The sequence below is a fragment of the Magnolia sinica genome, chromosome 16 (genome assembly GCF_029962835.1).
Source record: "Magnolia sinica isolate HGM2019 chromosome 16, MsV1, whole genome shotgun sequence".
Taxonomy (NCBI): Eukaryota; Viridiplantae; Streptophyta; class Magnoliopsida; order Magnoliales; family Magnoliaceae; genus Magnolia; species Magnolia sinica.
Window position 1 is genome coordinate 70,917,463 of NC_080588.1, and position 17,261 is coordinate 70,934,723.

A 17,261-nucleotide genomic window follows, 5' to 3' on the forward strand; every position below is an offset into this window, starting at 1 on the left:
GTACCAACACAGTGGCTGTAGATTCAAGGAGAAAAAAGAAATATTAATTTTTTATTTTTTTCATGGTGCGGTCTACTTTTCTATGGCTCGGATATCCCACAAAAGTGAGATTCAAGGAGAGTAGGATTAGCAATCAAAGGGCCATTTGAGGAGCCCACCTGATCACCTCATCCATTTCTTTGATGGGCCACATTTTCAGACCAAACAAACCTGAGGATGTGGATTCAGTGGATCCCAATAACACTGTGGTTGGTGATTCTGTGATGTGGTAGGATTTCATTGGATCACATGATATTGTTAAAGATAGCCTGGAACATACTACATGTAGCTCAATCAAATCCCACCACATTAATAAAACACGGACCGAATGCATTGAATGCACTTCCTCAGCAGGATAACCACAAACAACCTGCAGACAGATCTAACACGTTGTAAGCCCTCTGCCGGGCTTGGGCCTTCAAGACAAGGCTCTTGAGCCTGACTCTTCAGCAACATCCATGTGCAGCGAAAAGGGTGCCAATCCTAAGAAAGGTTTTTGCATTTGGCACTCAATCAGGACGGACCATTCATTACCCACTATCTGACACGTATCAGATTCGGCACGTGGTTCCTTATCATCCATCTATTGAGTAACTATTGTGAATCACAGACGGCTGAAAAAAGAAGAAGAAGAAGCCAATGGGCTATTTTAACCATACAAATGTGAGAAGGAAAAACGATGTCTATGATCATATGTTGTTGTGATTTTCAACTAACCACTGGATGGATAGTCAAGATTCACTGATACAACTACCCCATGTGGGCCACTAAAGACAGTTCATAACAAAACACTTGCTAATGGGAAAAAAAACCACATCCCAACATGTATAAATGTCAAAAAGAAGAAAATTCATATGGCGACAGAACGTTCCCTTATTAAGCTTAATCGAATAGAGATTAGTAGATAATTAAGAATCCTAAGATGAAGGCTTCATTTCTTTCTTGATAGCTGCAACCAACTCATCATAAGCTTCTCCCCACGCAGCCTTCATCTCGGGTGACCACATCGTCGGAACAGCCTCCTTTATCGTGTCCAAAAGAGCGAATTTCGTGACCTAAAACACCCAAGATAGAGTAAGTTCTCAAAATAATTTCTGCAGGTCTTTATCAAGATATAAGCCATACGTTAGATGGACTCAAATGCGTAGATGCTTTGGCACAAGAATCAGGCCAGCCCAATTATCAGATGCCGCATGCATGTATTTCCAATGTGGGCTGTTGGCCAACATATCTTATTAGTTTGGCTGTGCATTTGTTATGTACACAGGGACCAACATGATGAGTGGATGCTTGGGCCAGTATTTCAACACATTCGCCCATTGATGGATGGCATGGATCTCTACAATGTGTGGGATTAGTAAACTCCTGTTCTTGTCTGATACAAATATTATCATGAATGATCAAAATCTCTAATGCTGTTAAGTAAAATGAGATGAAAACAATTTTAGCCTTTTAAATTTTCATTTTTGCTGTGTGTTTAGCTTGTAGACCCAAAATGCTTGCGAATAAGACCCAAACCAAGCACAAGAAACAAGCATTTTAAGCCCTGAGCGGTTAATATTGTTCGATCAGCCTCATTTTTTAGCCATGCTCAATCCACATTGGGCCACAATCTGGACCACCCAGATGCGGTACATGTATGCCATGTGTCTTGTGGATGAGTACCACTGCATTTAAAAAAGGTTGCCGTCCAGTGTTACCAGTGTCATGGTAAACTTGGCGTGGTACCAGCCACACGTAGCGCCCAGTGATGCATTCATGGAATCCAACGCGTCCATATGATGCGTCATGTCTATTGGCAGTTGGTTTGTTTTTGGTGACATGTGGTGTGTGCACGCATACTAGAACTGATTGTGCAGTTCGATTCAAACTGAATAACTTTGACCTCAAGATTTGAGATAAATAAATATATTGAATGCGATCATATATGACCAAAGCCTGAGAAGATCGGTGGCCTATTTAGTGACTCATACAAAATTGTTATAAGATTGTTATAAGATGATCAAGCGATTGTTGAAGGCTAGGAGTTCTTCGTCAAAAGATGGGTTGCACCTTGCTTTCTGTATAAAAAATCTTTTTAGTACAACGTGATGGGGTTTTCCTCCTCAGTTCAAAGGAGATGTAGTGCGGTTCAGATGCCACATCCCTTAGCATTACCACCCTGCTCAACTAGTAGAGGGTACTGCTCGACCAGTCGAGGATGGTGATCGACCAGTCGAGTGGTGCTCGACTCAAAGTCCAGCAACCAATTGTTTTTAATCTTCCGTGCTGCTCGACCGGTCGAGAGTTCGCTCGACCTTATGCAAATTCATATCCGGATTTTGTAAGGACTGTGTAAATTTCATGCGGTTTTTAAAGAAGTGCGGAAAGAAGTTTCCTAAACTATAAATATGGGTCCTTAGGGTTTTTCTAAGGAATGCAAGAGAGTTTCCTAAAGCTTTGCAAGGGTTTGCTAAAAGGTTTAGAGCTATCAAAGGTGTGTGAGAGAGAGAGAGGAAGCTTATGGAAGGGAAGTTCTGCTCGTAGAGGTGACCTACTATGCACTCGACATCTCAGCACTTTTACGTCCTCGTAATCGGTGAGATATCTCCATTTTTCTTTATTCTCTTATTGTTTATCCACTCCTACATGAGTGAAGAAGGTTTGATCCAAGCAGTGTGAGCTTATGATCGGTTGTAACGTTCTACTTCATAGTGGATTGTTGATCTGAACGAGGTCCCGTGGTTTTTACCTCTTTGAGGGTTTTCTACGTAAAAATCTCTTGTGTCGTATGGTCTGTGCTTTGATTTATTTTATTACTTTATTATCCCATAATTCTGGTATTTTGGGAGGCTAGATCCTAAGGTTTTATGCAACAGCCCCTAACAAAGTGGTATCAGAGATTTCAGGTTGGTTGAACGAAGTGGGATCGGTTCTAAATTATGGAAGTTGGCTCGTTAAGGATGATCAGTCTCAATGGTTCTAATTGGACTATATGAAAGGCTAAAATGGGGGACTTGCTTTATTGTAAGGAGTTGTATTCTCCAATTCAAGGCATATCAGCAAAGTCAAAGGATATGACATATGATGTTTGGAAGAAATTGGACTGGAAGGTGGTGGAGTTTATTAGACAATGGTTGGACGATTCCGTATTCCACCATGTGTCTACGGAGACCTCAGCCCTTGCCTATGGCTGAAACTGTAAGGGCTGTATGAGAGGAAGACTTGGCAATAAAAATTTTCTGATAAGACGACTTGTCTCAAGTTCAATGGTAGTTCTGTGGCTTAGCACATGAATGAAGTCAACAATATATTGAACTAGCTCTCCGCCATGAAGATGGTCCTAGACAATGACTTAAAGGCTTTGCTATTGCTTAGCTCATTGCCTGATAGTTGAGAGACATTGATGGTGTCTCCGAGTAACTCTGCACCAGAAGGAAATGTGTCCATGCAACAGGTAACTAGTTGTCTCTTTAATGATGAGACAAGGAGAAAGTCTCAAGGGTCAACTTAGTAAAAGGTCCTTGTGACACAAGAATGGGGGAGAGGAAAGAACAGAAAAGGCGGGAAGGCCTGAAATAAATCAAGAGATAAGTCGAGTACCAGGAAGGATGTTGAATGTTGGAATTGTGACAAGAACAACAAGAAAGGAAAAAAGAAAAAAGAAGGAAGATGAATCAGATTACACTGCGGTCACTTCAGATGGTGATGTTGTAGTTATTCTTTCAACAGATCATGATGTTTATCTTACAGCTACGAGTTAGGACATCGACTGGGTAATAGACTCAAAAGTCTCGTTTCATGTGACTCCACGCAAGGATTTCTTCACAAGCTATAAGCCAGGTGACTATAGGACCGTAAAGATGATAAATTAAGGCATATCGAAGATCGTAAGGGTCGGTGATATTTGTGTGAAGACCGATGTGGGCTGTACATTAGTTCTCAGGGATGTGAAGCATATCCCAGACCTTCGCCTCAACTTGATGTCAACGGAAAGGTTAGATGATGATGGCTATGAAAGTCGATTTGTTGGTAGGCGCTGGAAGCTCATCAAGGGTTCGTTGATCACAACCAGATGGAAAAGTGTTGCACGCTGTACAAGGCAATTGTCAGTGTGTGCAAGGGTGGGTTGAATGCAGCGGAAGATTCAGCTATTGACATGTAGCACAGGTGTCTAGGCCACATGAATGAAAAAAGGCTTCAGCTACTAGCAAAGAAGTGGATCCTTCCAGACATGACAGGTATACCTCTCGAAACATATATTGATTGTTTATCAGGAAAACAACATAGAGTTTCGTTTCTTAAATTTGCTTCTCATGTTAATAAAGTGCATGCATTAGATTTGGTTTATTCTGATGTTTGTGGTCCTATGAGGACAAAAACCTTGGGTGAGGCATTGTATTTTGTCACTTTTAGAGATGATGCATCTAGGAGGGTTTGGGTTTATGCTTTGAAATCCAAGAACGATGTCTTTGGTGTGTTTAAATTGTTCCATGCTATGGTCGAGAGAGAGAGACATGTAGATCATTGAAATGCATCTGCACTAACAATGGTAGTGAATACATCGGTGACTTCCACGAGTATTGTAAATCCCTGGGTATACGGCATGAACAGACGGTTCCCAAGCCCCCCGACATAATGGTGTGGCTGAGCCAATGAATCGCACCATTGTAGAGGGAATCAGATACATGTTATCACATGCGAAGTTGCCCAAGATGTTCTGGGGAGAAGCAATGCATACGGCAGTGTATTTGATAAATAAGTCTCCATCAGCCCCATTGAATGGAGAAGTACTCGAGAAGGTGTGGACTGGACAAGATCCATCGTACAGTCATCTCAGAGTGTTGGATGCAGGGCATCCGTTCACGTACCAAAGGACGAGAGGTCCAAACTCGATATAAAGATCAGGCAGTGTGTGCTCTTAGGGTACGGTGATGAAAAGTCCAGTTACAGATTGTGGGATTCGACCGAAAAGAAGCTCGTCAGGAGCAGAGATGTGGTTTTCTTTAAAGGTCAATGTATAGAATACATTTGTAAGCCAGAGAAAAATCAGCCTACTTCAGGTGAGCTAGAGGACATAGATCTAGTTATTCCTCCCGTGGTGCCTAATGACGGGGAAGTACAGCACGGTATAGAGGACGAGAAAGTTCCTACAGAAGATGGACAGGGGGAGCAGCCCCCACCTGATCCACCTGTTGAGCCGTAAGTGAGGAGGTTATTTAGGGATAGACATATGCCTAAGAGATACTCACCGCATGAGTACATTATGCTTACTGATAGGGGAGAACCAGAAGATTATTTTAAGGCCCTAGCCGACGAGCATAAGTGGGAGTGATTGAAAGCTATGCAAGAGAAGATGGAATCCTTGCATAAGAACCACATGTATGATATGGTGAAACTGCTAAGGGCAAGAAAGCTTTGAGCAATAAGTGGGTGTGCAAAAAGAAGATTGAGCAGAAGAATTCACAAACGAGGTTTAAGGACAGACTTGTAGTGAAAGGGTTCGCTCAGTGGAAAGGTATACACTTCGAGAAAATATTCTCACCAGTGGTGAAGATGACATCCATACGGGTGTTCCTGAGGTTGGTGGCTAGCATAGATCTGGAGATAGAACAGTTAGATGTTAAAACTGTCTTTTTCCATGGTGACCTAAAATAAGAAATCTACATGCATTAACCAGAAGGGTTCAAAGTTAAAGGCGAAGAGCATATGGTGTGTAGGCTGAGGAAGAGCTTGTATGGGCTGAAACAAGCTCCAAGGCAATGGAACAAGAAGTTCAATTTGTTCATGTTAAAGCATGAGTGTGACAGAATGGAGTCGGACCACTGTGTGTTCACGCGCAAGTTCTCAAATAGTGATTTCTTAGTTCTGTTGTTATATGTTGATGACATGCTCATCATGACAAAAGACATCAAGAAGATTGACAGGCTGAAACATGAGTTTTGCAAGTCATTCGTGATGAAAGGCTTGGGCCTAGCTAAACAAATCCTAGGAATGAAGATAACCCGTGACAGAAGCAGCAGGAAGCTTTAGCTGTCACAAGAACGGTATATTGAAAAAGTCCTAGAGCGGTTTAATATGAATGCAGCGAAGCCGGTCAGTACTCCACTGGATAGTCACTTCAGATTGAGCGACAGGCAGTGTCCTAAGACGAAGGCAGAAGTTGATGAGATGTAGAAGATACCCTACGCGTCAGCAGTAGGAAGTTTGATGTATGTTATGGTGTGTACATGTCCAAACATAGCATATCCGGTTGGTGTGGTCAGCCGGTATCTTGTCAATCCTGCCAAAGAGCATTGGGCAGCGGTGAAATGGATATTGCAGTATCTAAGAAGCTCATCCAGGTTGAGCCTATGCTATGATGACGAAAAACCTACGTTAGAGGGCTACACAGATGCAGATATGGTATGTGACATAGACTCCAGGAAGTCTATATCGAAATTTATGTTCACGTTTACAGGGGGAGCGATCTCTTGACAGAGCAAGGTAGAAAAGGTTGTAGCATTGTCAACGACAGAAGTCGAGTACATTACAGTCACAAAGGCATGTAAAAAGATACTTTGGATGAAGAGGTTCTTGCAGGAACTTATCCTAAAGCAGTAACAGCAGCACGTGGTCTATTGCGATAGTCAAAGTGCTATACACTTGAGCAAAAATCCAAGTCAATACTCCAAGTTGAAGCACATAGATATTTGGTATCACTAGATCATGGATACTTTGGAACAGAAGGTGTTACAGCTTGAGAAGGTCCACACGGACGATAATGGGTCAGACATAATGACCAAGGCTTTGCTCAAGAGCAAATTTGAGTTTTGTAGAAACCGGACTGGCTTGAAAAAGGCGAATTTCTCCTAAGTCAAAAATGGAGAGATTTGATGGGGTTTTCTTCCTCAGTTCAGAGGAGATATAGTGCGGTTTGGATGCCACATCCCTTGGCATTACCGCGTTGATCGACCAGTCGAGGGCACTACTTGATCGGTCGAGGGTGGTGCTCGACTCAATCCAGCAACCAGTTGTGTTTAATCTTCCATGCTACTTGACCAGTCGAGGAGTCTACTCGACCAGTCGAGGTTACGTAGATTCATGTCCAGATTTTGTGCAGACTGCGTAAATTTGAAGCGGTTTTCAAAGATGTACGGAAATGAGTTTCCTAACCTATAAATATGAGTCCTTAGGGCTTTTCTAGGGAATGCAGGAGAGTTTTCTAAAGCTTTGCAAGGGTTTTCTAAAAGGTTTAGGGCTATTAAAGGTGTGAGAGAGAGAGAGAGAGGAAGCTTGTGGAAGGGAGGTTCTGCTCGTAGAGGTGATCTACTGTGCATTCGACATCTCAGCGCTTCTACATCCTCGTAATCGGTGAGATCTCTCCATTTTTCTTTATTCTCTTATTGTTTATCAATTCCTGCGTGAGTGAAAAAGGTTTGATCCAAGCAGTGTGAGCTTGTGATCGGTTGTAACGTTCTACTTCATAGTGGATTGTTAATCTAAACGAGGTCTTATGGTTTTTACCTCCTTGAGAGTTTTTCACGTAAAAATCTCTTGTGTCGTGTGGTTTATATTTTTATTTATTTCATTGCTTTATTATCCCACAATTCTGGTGTTTTGGGAAGCTAGATCCTAAGGTTTTGTGCAATGGCCCCAACAAAACGGACTAATCGAAAATATTAGTCAAACAAAATGAAATACTTACAGTTGGTCACAAAATGCGATGACAAAAGAGCTTTTATGAAAGAATTGATTATAATGGAAATGAAAATAGTCTAACATAAGAGCATAGACTTGAATTATAACTAAAAATCACTACTACTTGTAAGATAAAGTTAAGCTATGATAAGAAAAGATAAGATAAATTTGATTAGTTTTTAGATTGATATGAGATGATTTGTTTTGCTAAATTTCTTACTATTTATAGATATCTATTACAACTTTTCTTCAGACATTTTTCTTCCTTATTTCAATAGTTATGGTAGTTGAAACGTTGCGCATGTCTCTTTGTTTTATCTTGACACATGTTCTTTTAACCATTCCTTTTACTCGACCAATATTCATCTCAATCATGCCTCGTCCTAAGATGACACTTATGACGTTTACCATCTAGCTTAGAGTCAGATATAATTTCGTGAAAAGTGCTCCAAATATCTCTGTAGATCTTTCTCCATAATATATTCCCCTTGTATACTGACACGCATCATACCCTGATTGGCTATTTCAGAGACGGTGAAAAATAGGATCCAACAATGTTATTAAAAAACTGCCGCCTCATATAATTGTCAGCCAGCTTAAGTGGACCATAGCACATGGAACGTGTTGAAGGGGTCACGGCGTTGTATGCTTAGAATCCAAATAAATAAAAACAACAAAGAAAAGTTGGGAGTAAAATACCTCAAAATGTTCGTCCACCACACCATATTTAAAATGGGTGGCACCCAAGTCCTTCAGACTCGACTCTCTCACGGTTGGCTTACCCACCTTTCGTAGTTGCACTGCTGATTCACATGTCTGCACATTTAAAACCCCAATTCAACACAAGATCATGGGTTGGGTGAAATTTCGCTGTGGTGTGAGTGGTGTAAATAATAATAATAATAATAATAAATCCCAATAATTATAATGAAACCTTTCAGAGGCCCACTATAATGTTTAATTGCCATCCAACCTGTTGATAAGGTCACACATCCAAAACTTTTGTAGTCCACATGAAGTTTTTAATGGTAGGCATTAAATCAACATTGTTTCCTTCGGTGTGGTCCACTTGATATTTTGATCTACTTTTTTTTTTTTTCATGCTTAAAATGAACTAACAAAACAGATGAACGGTATGGATAAAGCTAATACATCATGGTGGGCTCCACAGCACCCATGCAATCTGTAAGTTTCCACGGTGGGCGTCCCCTTCCCATTACTCTCCCTTGTTCCCTGGGGAATGGCCCACCTGATGGAAGAGGCTGTATTTAGTTTCTGGGCTAAACATGGGAAGCATCTGATGGACGGTTTGGATGGTACATTGCAGTGGACCCCAGATAGCTGGAACTTTATGGAAACTCGGATTCGGACCCATCTGACCATTTCTCTCCCTCTCTCTCTTCCCACGAGCTTCATGCTGCGTGTCCGTCAAAGCTGCTGATGTACTAGTAATTAAAGAAAAAGTAAGAAAGGGTGGCCCACCATGACAAAGACAGACATGGCATGTGGTTTGAGCTTTGGATTCTTTTCAAGAGGAATGTCGGAGTCTTTCAGGAACGAAAATAGCTTCTTCGCCGATGGTGCGATCTCAAAGATCCTGCAATTCCATACGCACATCTATCATCACCCCAGAAATTGTCTCATGTAATTAGACAATCTTAACCATCCGATCATTGTATGTTTAACACAAGGGTCCTTGGCTCAGTAGTAGATAGACTCTGTTTCAACACCGGGACCATTGGATTGAGCGCCATTTGGTGTGAGTGTGTGGTGACGGTGCGTGTAAAAAAACTTGTCTCTTCATCCATATATAGTGGACATCGGATACTTGGACAGTCCAAACAATTGATCTGGACCGTCCATTGGGTTGAGAACCCGTTTCATTGTCTACCAAAGAAAAATAACACCGATAGGATTATTAAATCCATCCATAAGATGGCCTCCTTTTACAGTCATCTGTTTTCCACGCATCAGATTGAATAGGAAGAATCGTTCTATCAGTGTGAATTTCATTCCCTAGATATTAAATATGAGCTGCACGTGATGAACGGTCTGGATCAATCGTTTGGAATGTCCAAATGTCCTAAATGCAACTATAAGCACTACTGCTTAGAGTGCTATGAGAACCCTAAATCCTTTCTCTAATGCCATATATGACAACTTAATCTAACCTTTTAGAAAGTAGTATTAAAGCTGGTAGGTGGCACTTACTTTATCCAAGTGAATTATGTCTAAGTTGACAAAAATCAATGATATTCTAGAAATATCATATATTTTCATGAAATATTAATTAAATGATAAAGCTACAATACTTTCAAAATCTTATATGTTTTAAATTTTTTAGGCTTTTATCACAATAGTAACACAAATTATTTAAAAGTTCAAAGTATTTATTTTACAGCTTTTCTAAGCCCACACACGTGTGCAATAAAACACATGTACATGTCACCCATGTGCTCACAATGGAAGGATAGGTCTGAGATCCAATCCACCCAAATATCAAGCCTTTTCACTCTTAAGGTGGGCCATAACCTATAAAACAAACCACCAATCGAGACCATTTTTTCTACCCATCTCTTTGTTTTCTACACTGCGGCCCACTGACAAGTGAAATAACTTGATTTTTAGGTTAGAAGATCTAAATAGTTGTGGCCCAGTTGATGGAAAAAATCAAAAGTGGGTGTAACTAGATCTCTTTTGATAAACAAAAAAATAAAATAAAATGTGAGAACTTTCTATTAGAAATGAATGGATGTATAACCTCAAGAAGAAGTTCAAGCCTAATTCAGCAGCATCCTTCCTCATAACATTCCAAGACTTCACAACAAGGGCTTCTTGCTCTTCGTTAAAAGCTCTCACTTTCAGCCCACCTCCATTCCTTTCCACACCTTTGTTCACCACCAAAAACAACCATATTAACCAAATTCAATTTATAATAATAATAATAATAATCATCATCATCATTGCACCTTGAGCAGATGTGCTCATTTCTTGGACCATCCAACCATGGCAGGAGTGAATCATTAACATGTTTCAAGATGGGTGAAGGGTGGATTTCTCACAAATATCATGGTCAGCCCCACCTAGGTCCATCACCTGAACTTGTGAGAGGCTTCGCAGGAAATTCACGTCAGTGGCGTAGTATATATGTTTCCTCCAATAGCCGCATACTCTGTGGACCAATACGGTTATACCCTTGGATCAATTAATTATTTCGAAATGTTTTACTGGCTAACCAAAGCCCAGGAATAATTGATGGGATATTTCTGAAGAATATTCCATGATAAAATCCAAAAACAAGAGAGAACTTGAATAGTTATAAGAGATCCAATCGTTTGATCATTACAGAGTAAAATAAAGGATTAAAAAAGAAAAAAAGAAAAAAAAGAAAGAAACATCGACTGACGAAAGATAGATAATTTATGAAATACAATCCATTGTATCTAATGTATCAATTTAAAATATTGGGCATAAAAAAGATGAATTCTGTACTGTATTCCAAAATAATCTGACATGCCTGATGAATACATGGTTACTAGTGCGAAAGAATTGAGTTGAGTTCCATGTACATGAAAGAAAAAGAAAAAAAAAAAGAAGAAGACTTTTTGTTTCGGTGGATAAAAATAACTTTTTATTATGGTTGTTCCAATAACCTAAAAGAGAGGCAATTACACAAAAGAATTCCTATTTTAAAGTTTGGAGGTTCATGAAATGAGTTAAAGACCTCTTTTGTTTTAGTCGCATAAAGAATTTAAATTAATTCAGAAATCGGTTATTATTTTTAGGAAAATTATTATTTTAGAAAAGTTTAGTATTTTGAAAAAGATTATTAATTAATTCGGATAATAAATTTTTAAAAGGAATGTGAAAGAAAATCGTGGTTTCTAGGGATGATCTCTTCTCAGTCCATGCACTCTCTTCTTTTTATGGGGCCTACAGTGACATAAAAATGACATCCAATCCTTCTATTATCATGTGGGCCCCCTTCGCATTATCCTTGTCTGCCAAAATTTAGGCCGATTCAAAGCTCAGGTGGACAGCACGTGTCAGAGATCAGGGCCCTTCATCAGGTAAGGCGCCTTGAGCACATGCCATATACCGCAAATCAGGTTACTATACCCATTTCTCTCAGTGGACCAATATTATTTTTGGTCCAGAATGGCCCGGATCCATGACACGTGTGAGTTCCTTCTATGAATCACGATCCGCCGTGACATTGAAACATCATTTCTTCTTTAAATGGTTGCGATTGTCGTATAATCACAATCTGGTCATCGTCCATCTGCCACGTGTACGGTGTAAAAGGAGGAAGGATCGTCCTCTCCAGTGGATTAGATCCCCTCTCCCCATACACACGCATTAAAAGAAAAAGAGAGAGAGAGAGAGAGAGAGAGAGAGAGAGAGATAAAAAGAAAATGATAGAAAAGTCTTACTTTTAAGTAAGGTTGGATTTCTACAGGAAAGCGCGTCACCGAATCCTTCCATCCTTCCCCAAGAAAATTCACGGGCATGCCCGAGTCTGGAACTCCGTAGGAAACCGATCTTAACATTGCACGTGCGAGATGCTGCGGTTCCACACGTGTGTTAAATGAGAAAAAAAGGACTTTGCCTCAAAATTCCCCAGAACTCCTAATGGTCTTTTCAAGGGACAAATTACATAAATAACTTTGTTTTATTTTTTTTGTCCTTCAAAAACTGGTAAATGGAAAATTAAGAGGCCCACGTGGAACGTGTCTTACATCCAACCCGTCCAACAGATGCACCCTTCCATGATTATCAGATGGGCCAAAAATACGGTGGATCCATTAATGAAGTGGGCCAAACCATAAAAACCAATATACACGACTCAAAAACATTCAAATTTACGTGTAGTTCAAACAATGATTCGATCATTCAAAAATTTGGTTGGTGTAGTTAGGAAGGTGGCCTGCATATGTTGGACGGATCAGATGTTATACACATACCAAGTGGCCCCACATTTCGACTTTGCTACTATTTATACACAGTAAAATGCTAAGTCCAGGTGAGAGAGAGAGAGAGAGAGAGAGAGAGAGAGAGTAGAAGGAGCATACGGTTGTAGGAGAGAATGGAAACCTTTGAAGTTGGAGAAGGGATTGGGACACCCATAGCTTCTGTTTGTTTGTGAAGTTTTGATGGATTTTGAGGTTCGCGATCCAAAAGAGGAGCGTCTTTAAATACAAAATGTGGAAGTGGAAAGCGCAGACAGCAGAACGCTGCAGCAGATATTTTGGATTGTTGCCATCTCTCCAACAATGCATACGTGTTACGGTGATGTATCAATCGCTTCCGTTCATTTACCAGTATCGTGTTTCCAGAGATTTTTAGCCTATTAGTGAGTCCTGGCATCACTTTTCTAACTCTTAGCTATGTGGGCCCCACCACAATGTCCACGTGACATCCACTCCGTGCATCAGTTTCGCCAGCTCATGTTAGGACATGAGCCCAAAAATGAGGCAGACCCAAAACTCAAGTGGGCCACACCACAGGAAGAAGTGGATGAAACTTCCACTTTTGCAACCTCCCTAGGGCCCACCGTGATGTTTATATGCCATCCAAGCCGTTCATAAGGTAATTCCCACTAGGATGTAGGGAAAACACAAACATCAACCTGATCCTCCCTACTGTTTTGTTTAGTGTGACCCACTTGAGTTTTGAATCTTCCTGATTCTTGGGCCTAACATGAACTGGAAAAACTGATGGACGGAGCGGATATAATACATCACAGCTGGTCCCACCTCTTACGGTCAGAGCACGTCTGAATTTACCCCGCTTAACATCCGGCCGTTAGTTATTTTTGGTATTTCGCTGACGTTTTCCTGGTCAAACAGGTGGGGTGGGGTTGTCGAAGAAGGATGCTCTTTGACACGTAAACCATTGATGCTAGGGTACGGTGCATGGATGGACCCGATTGGTCCATCACCCAGCCACGTGTACGTTGAAAAGGTATCTGTACCATATGCTCAGCCCATCATCTTCAAAAGTGGCAGATGATAACAAATGCCCTTCTAATGTTTTGAAGGGTCATATCTCTTCAGAAGTTTACTCGGCCAACTGATAGATGATACGCAGGCAACTACAAATTGCGCACGTGGCGCAGGACTCACTCAATTTAAACCGTCGAAATTATGGGTTCGTCGTGACCAAAAACTTATTTGATTACCTGCTTTCTGGATCGGTGGGGATGTACCAGATGGTTAGATGATAAATATCCAACGGTCATCTGTCAACAAACAAGCGTTCATGGATCAGAGGTCAGGATTCTTCAACCAACCTGATTGGGGGACTTTAATTTGGAGATGAAGGGTTCTATTAGTTTTTATTTTTTAATTTGAGTTAATACATGCGACTTGTAGAATCCTCTAGTTCATGCGCATCAACAGTCATAAGCCGCCCGAGTATCATGTAACTCGGCTTGGTTTTTTAAAAGGAGCGTATTAGGTGCGGCACTGGCCTCACCCAACACAGTGCGGCGTTAACCGTGGGGCCCACTTTGATTTATGTATTGTATATCCACACCGTCCATCTGATTTTTCAAGCTTATTTTATGGCATGAGACCAAAAATAAATCAGATCCAAATATTAGAGGGACACATCGTAGGAAACTATAGTGATTGACCATTAAAAACTTCTTGTGGGCCACAAAAGTTTTGGATCAAACCGATTTTTTTTTCCTGGGTCTGTGTAATCTTATAAATAGGTTGGATAACAAATAAATAAGTTTTTAATGGTGATCAATCAATTATCATTATTTCCAATGGTATTTGGATGTTCTTCATGTCTAGGATCATGTCCTGAAATGAGGTGAAAAGATGAATGGAGCCATTGAATGTTCTTCATGTCTGGAATCATGTCCTGAAATGAGGTGAAAAGATGAATGGACGGCATGGATATATAATGTATACATCAAAGTGAACCTCGCAATCTGGGTTGCACTGTCCTACGTCCGGCTAGGCCGCACCTAATCCGCTCCCATTTTTAAAGCCCATATGTCAAAATACCGTGGGTTGTGCGCGCCCATGGTTTTTGATAGGGGTGTGTTATACTCTATTATTAAACGATAGGCCACACTCAGCTCGGGCCAGTACAGGCAAAAATAGCCCAAATCCAGCCTTAACTTTTTTTCTTTTTCTTTTTTTCCAAAGCCGAGATCGAATGAAGGATAGTCATGGATTGTGGGTAGAGCTGGCATTGAGTCGAGTCGGACCGAATTAGGGCGGACTTAACTTGATCGAGTTTTGAAATAGGCCTAACCCAAACTCAATACCTAGTCCAGCTTGCTTGACTTGATCTGAGTTCGGTCTCGCTTGAACTGATCCAAACCGAGTCCGATCCAGTCAGAAGTACTGAGTCAAGTCAGGTTGGCACCGAGTCGGATTGAGAGATAAGGGAGTAGAGAGGAGAGAGAGGAGGAGGAGGAAGAGGGTGATGGTGGTGGGTGGTTGCCAGGCTTGGAAGAGGAAGAGGAGGAGGATGAGGGAGGGAGGGAGGGAGTAGAGAGAGAGAGAGAGAGAGAGAGAGAGAGGAGGAGGAGGAGGAGGAAAAGGGTGATGGTGGTGGGTGGTTGCTGGGCTTGGAAGAGGAGGAGGATGGGAGAGGGAGAGAGAAAGAGGTTGGGATAGGGTCGGGGTAGGTTTAGAGAGTCGGGTCGAGTCAGATTTCGGAACGAGTCGAGTCTAACCAGATTGAGTTTCAAGTTGAGTCGGGTCAAGTTACTAGGTAACTCGAACTCAACTCAGTTTGAGTTCGGATCGGGCGAAGCTTACTCGATTCGGACCGACTCACCCATTTGGTTCGGGTCGAGTCGGATTGGACCGAGTCGAACGAGTCAAGTTAGGCGGCGTCCCATGCCCACCTCTAATTGTGGGAGTGGAGAGAGGAAAAAAGTGGGTCACCCACTTAGATGGGCCCCACATTGGTGTTTATATAAAATTCACCCCAACCATCGAGTATGCCAATTCATGTTAGGCCACCCAGGTTTACAAATCACCACCATCCATAATTTAGGTGGACTACACAATCATAAATAATATACATGGCAATGATCATCCTTTGAATTGTTTCCATTAGTGTGGCTACTTTTTATAGCTAGAATATCTTACAAACTAGATTGAAACAGTAAAAAATAAATTAAATTTTGTTCCTTTTATCTTTTTCATCTCGTTCTTGTCACTGTGTCAACCAAGAGTAGACATGTTTGGAAAAAAAAAAGTAAAAAATAAATAGTAAATAATAATAATAATAATAATAATAATAAAAAGAAGCAAGATGGTCTAATGCTATTGATTTCGCATGCCGAGTAGCTAGCTTTTGGTACACCGACGAGTATGATAAGCAATCAGAGGGGACTTAATCTATTTATTTGATGGGCCACATTTTCAAACCAAACCAACCAGATAAACACAAATATGGCAAACCAGCCTGCAGACGGACCCAACACGTTGTCTTCAATACAAGGCTCTCTAGGCCTGATTCTACAAAAACATCCATGTTAAGTGAAAATGGTGCCTTAATCAGGATAGGAAATTCATCACCCGCCATCCACATGTATCAGATTAGGCACCTGGCTACTGATTGTCCATCTAGTTAGTCCTATTTTTGGGCCACCAAAGAAAAAAATAAATTGAAATGATTAGTCTACAAACAGGAAAAATCAAGGGCTATGATCATCTACAACTAACTATTCGATGGATGGTCAAGATTCACTGACCCAATTGCCAATGCCAGTCCTTTATCATCTTGGAATGTAGGCAGATGATTTCCAAGTGACCTTCTAAGGTTTTGGAAGGTCATGTCCCTTCTCTCTAGAAGTTTCCTTGGGCAAGTAGTAGATGATACGCGGGCAATTGGAAATTGCCCACCTGGCACAGGACCAATTAAATTAAGCAGTTGAAATTACTGGGTGATGTAGAGCGCATTGCGGACAGTTTCATGGCCAAGAAGTTCTGATGGAAGACAGAGGTGAGCAGACCATCAAAACTTTATCAGGATATATCTCACAAATTGAAATGAGCTATTGTACGTATCATATATGATTTTCGGGTACGACAAGCTATTTTAGCCACTCAACCCTTCTAATACCATCAGATGGAAAGTCAAATACCTATTTTAATTTTATTTTTACTATTTATAGTAAGTTTTAGTTTGATTATAACTCTTAATCCATTGGGCTTTAAGAGTTGTGCCCAACATGAAAAGTGCTTAGAATAATTAGGAGAACAGTGTGGTGAAGCCAAACATGACACTTATTATTTTTGGCCAAAAATCATGCGACACTAGTAGGAATTATCACCGTCTATAAATAGTAAGTCACGATTTGTAATAGTTTTAGTTGTAGTTTAATTCCGAAACTTCTTTCATGGCATTTATTCATTCATCAATCAATTTATGAATTTGTTAGAATATTATTTCCATTTTCATGCTTCTTCTCTTTTTCCTCGTTGATTCAACAAGTCTCCATGAAGGGTTCAGAGAAGCTTTATGGATTCAAAGTAGTTATCCTTGAGGAAGACAGTGATCGACCTCATCACATTCATCTCTGTGAT

The 17,261-nt window shown here is 40.8% G+C and overlaps 1 protein-coding gene across 1 annotated transcript in view; it reads right to left on the reverse strand.

Annotated features, from left to right (window-relative positions):
* Nucleotides 1-706: 706 nt before the first annotated feature.
* LOC131228928 (uncharacterized) overlaps nt 707-17,261 on the reverse strand; it is a 35,950-nt gene continuing 19,395 nt past the window's right edge. The window contains exons 3-8 of the mRNA XM_058224763.1: nt 12,771-13,083; nt 12,132-12,263; nt 10,460-10,586; nt 9,181-9,295; nt 8,398-8,514; nt 707-1,094 (exon numbers count right to left, since the gene is read on the reverse strand). Coding sequence (XP_058080746.1) covers nt 957-1,094; nt 8,398-8,514; nt 9,181-9,295; nt 10,460-10,586; nt 12,132-12,263; nt 12,771-13,083 — 942 coding nt within the window. The 3' untranslated portion in view covers nt 707-956. The remainder of the gene's footprint in view (nt 1,095-8,397; nt 8,515-9,180; nt 9,296-10,459; nt 10,587-12,131; nt 12,264-12,770; nt 13,084-17,261) is intronic.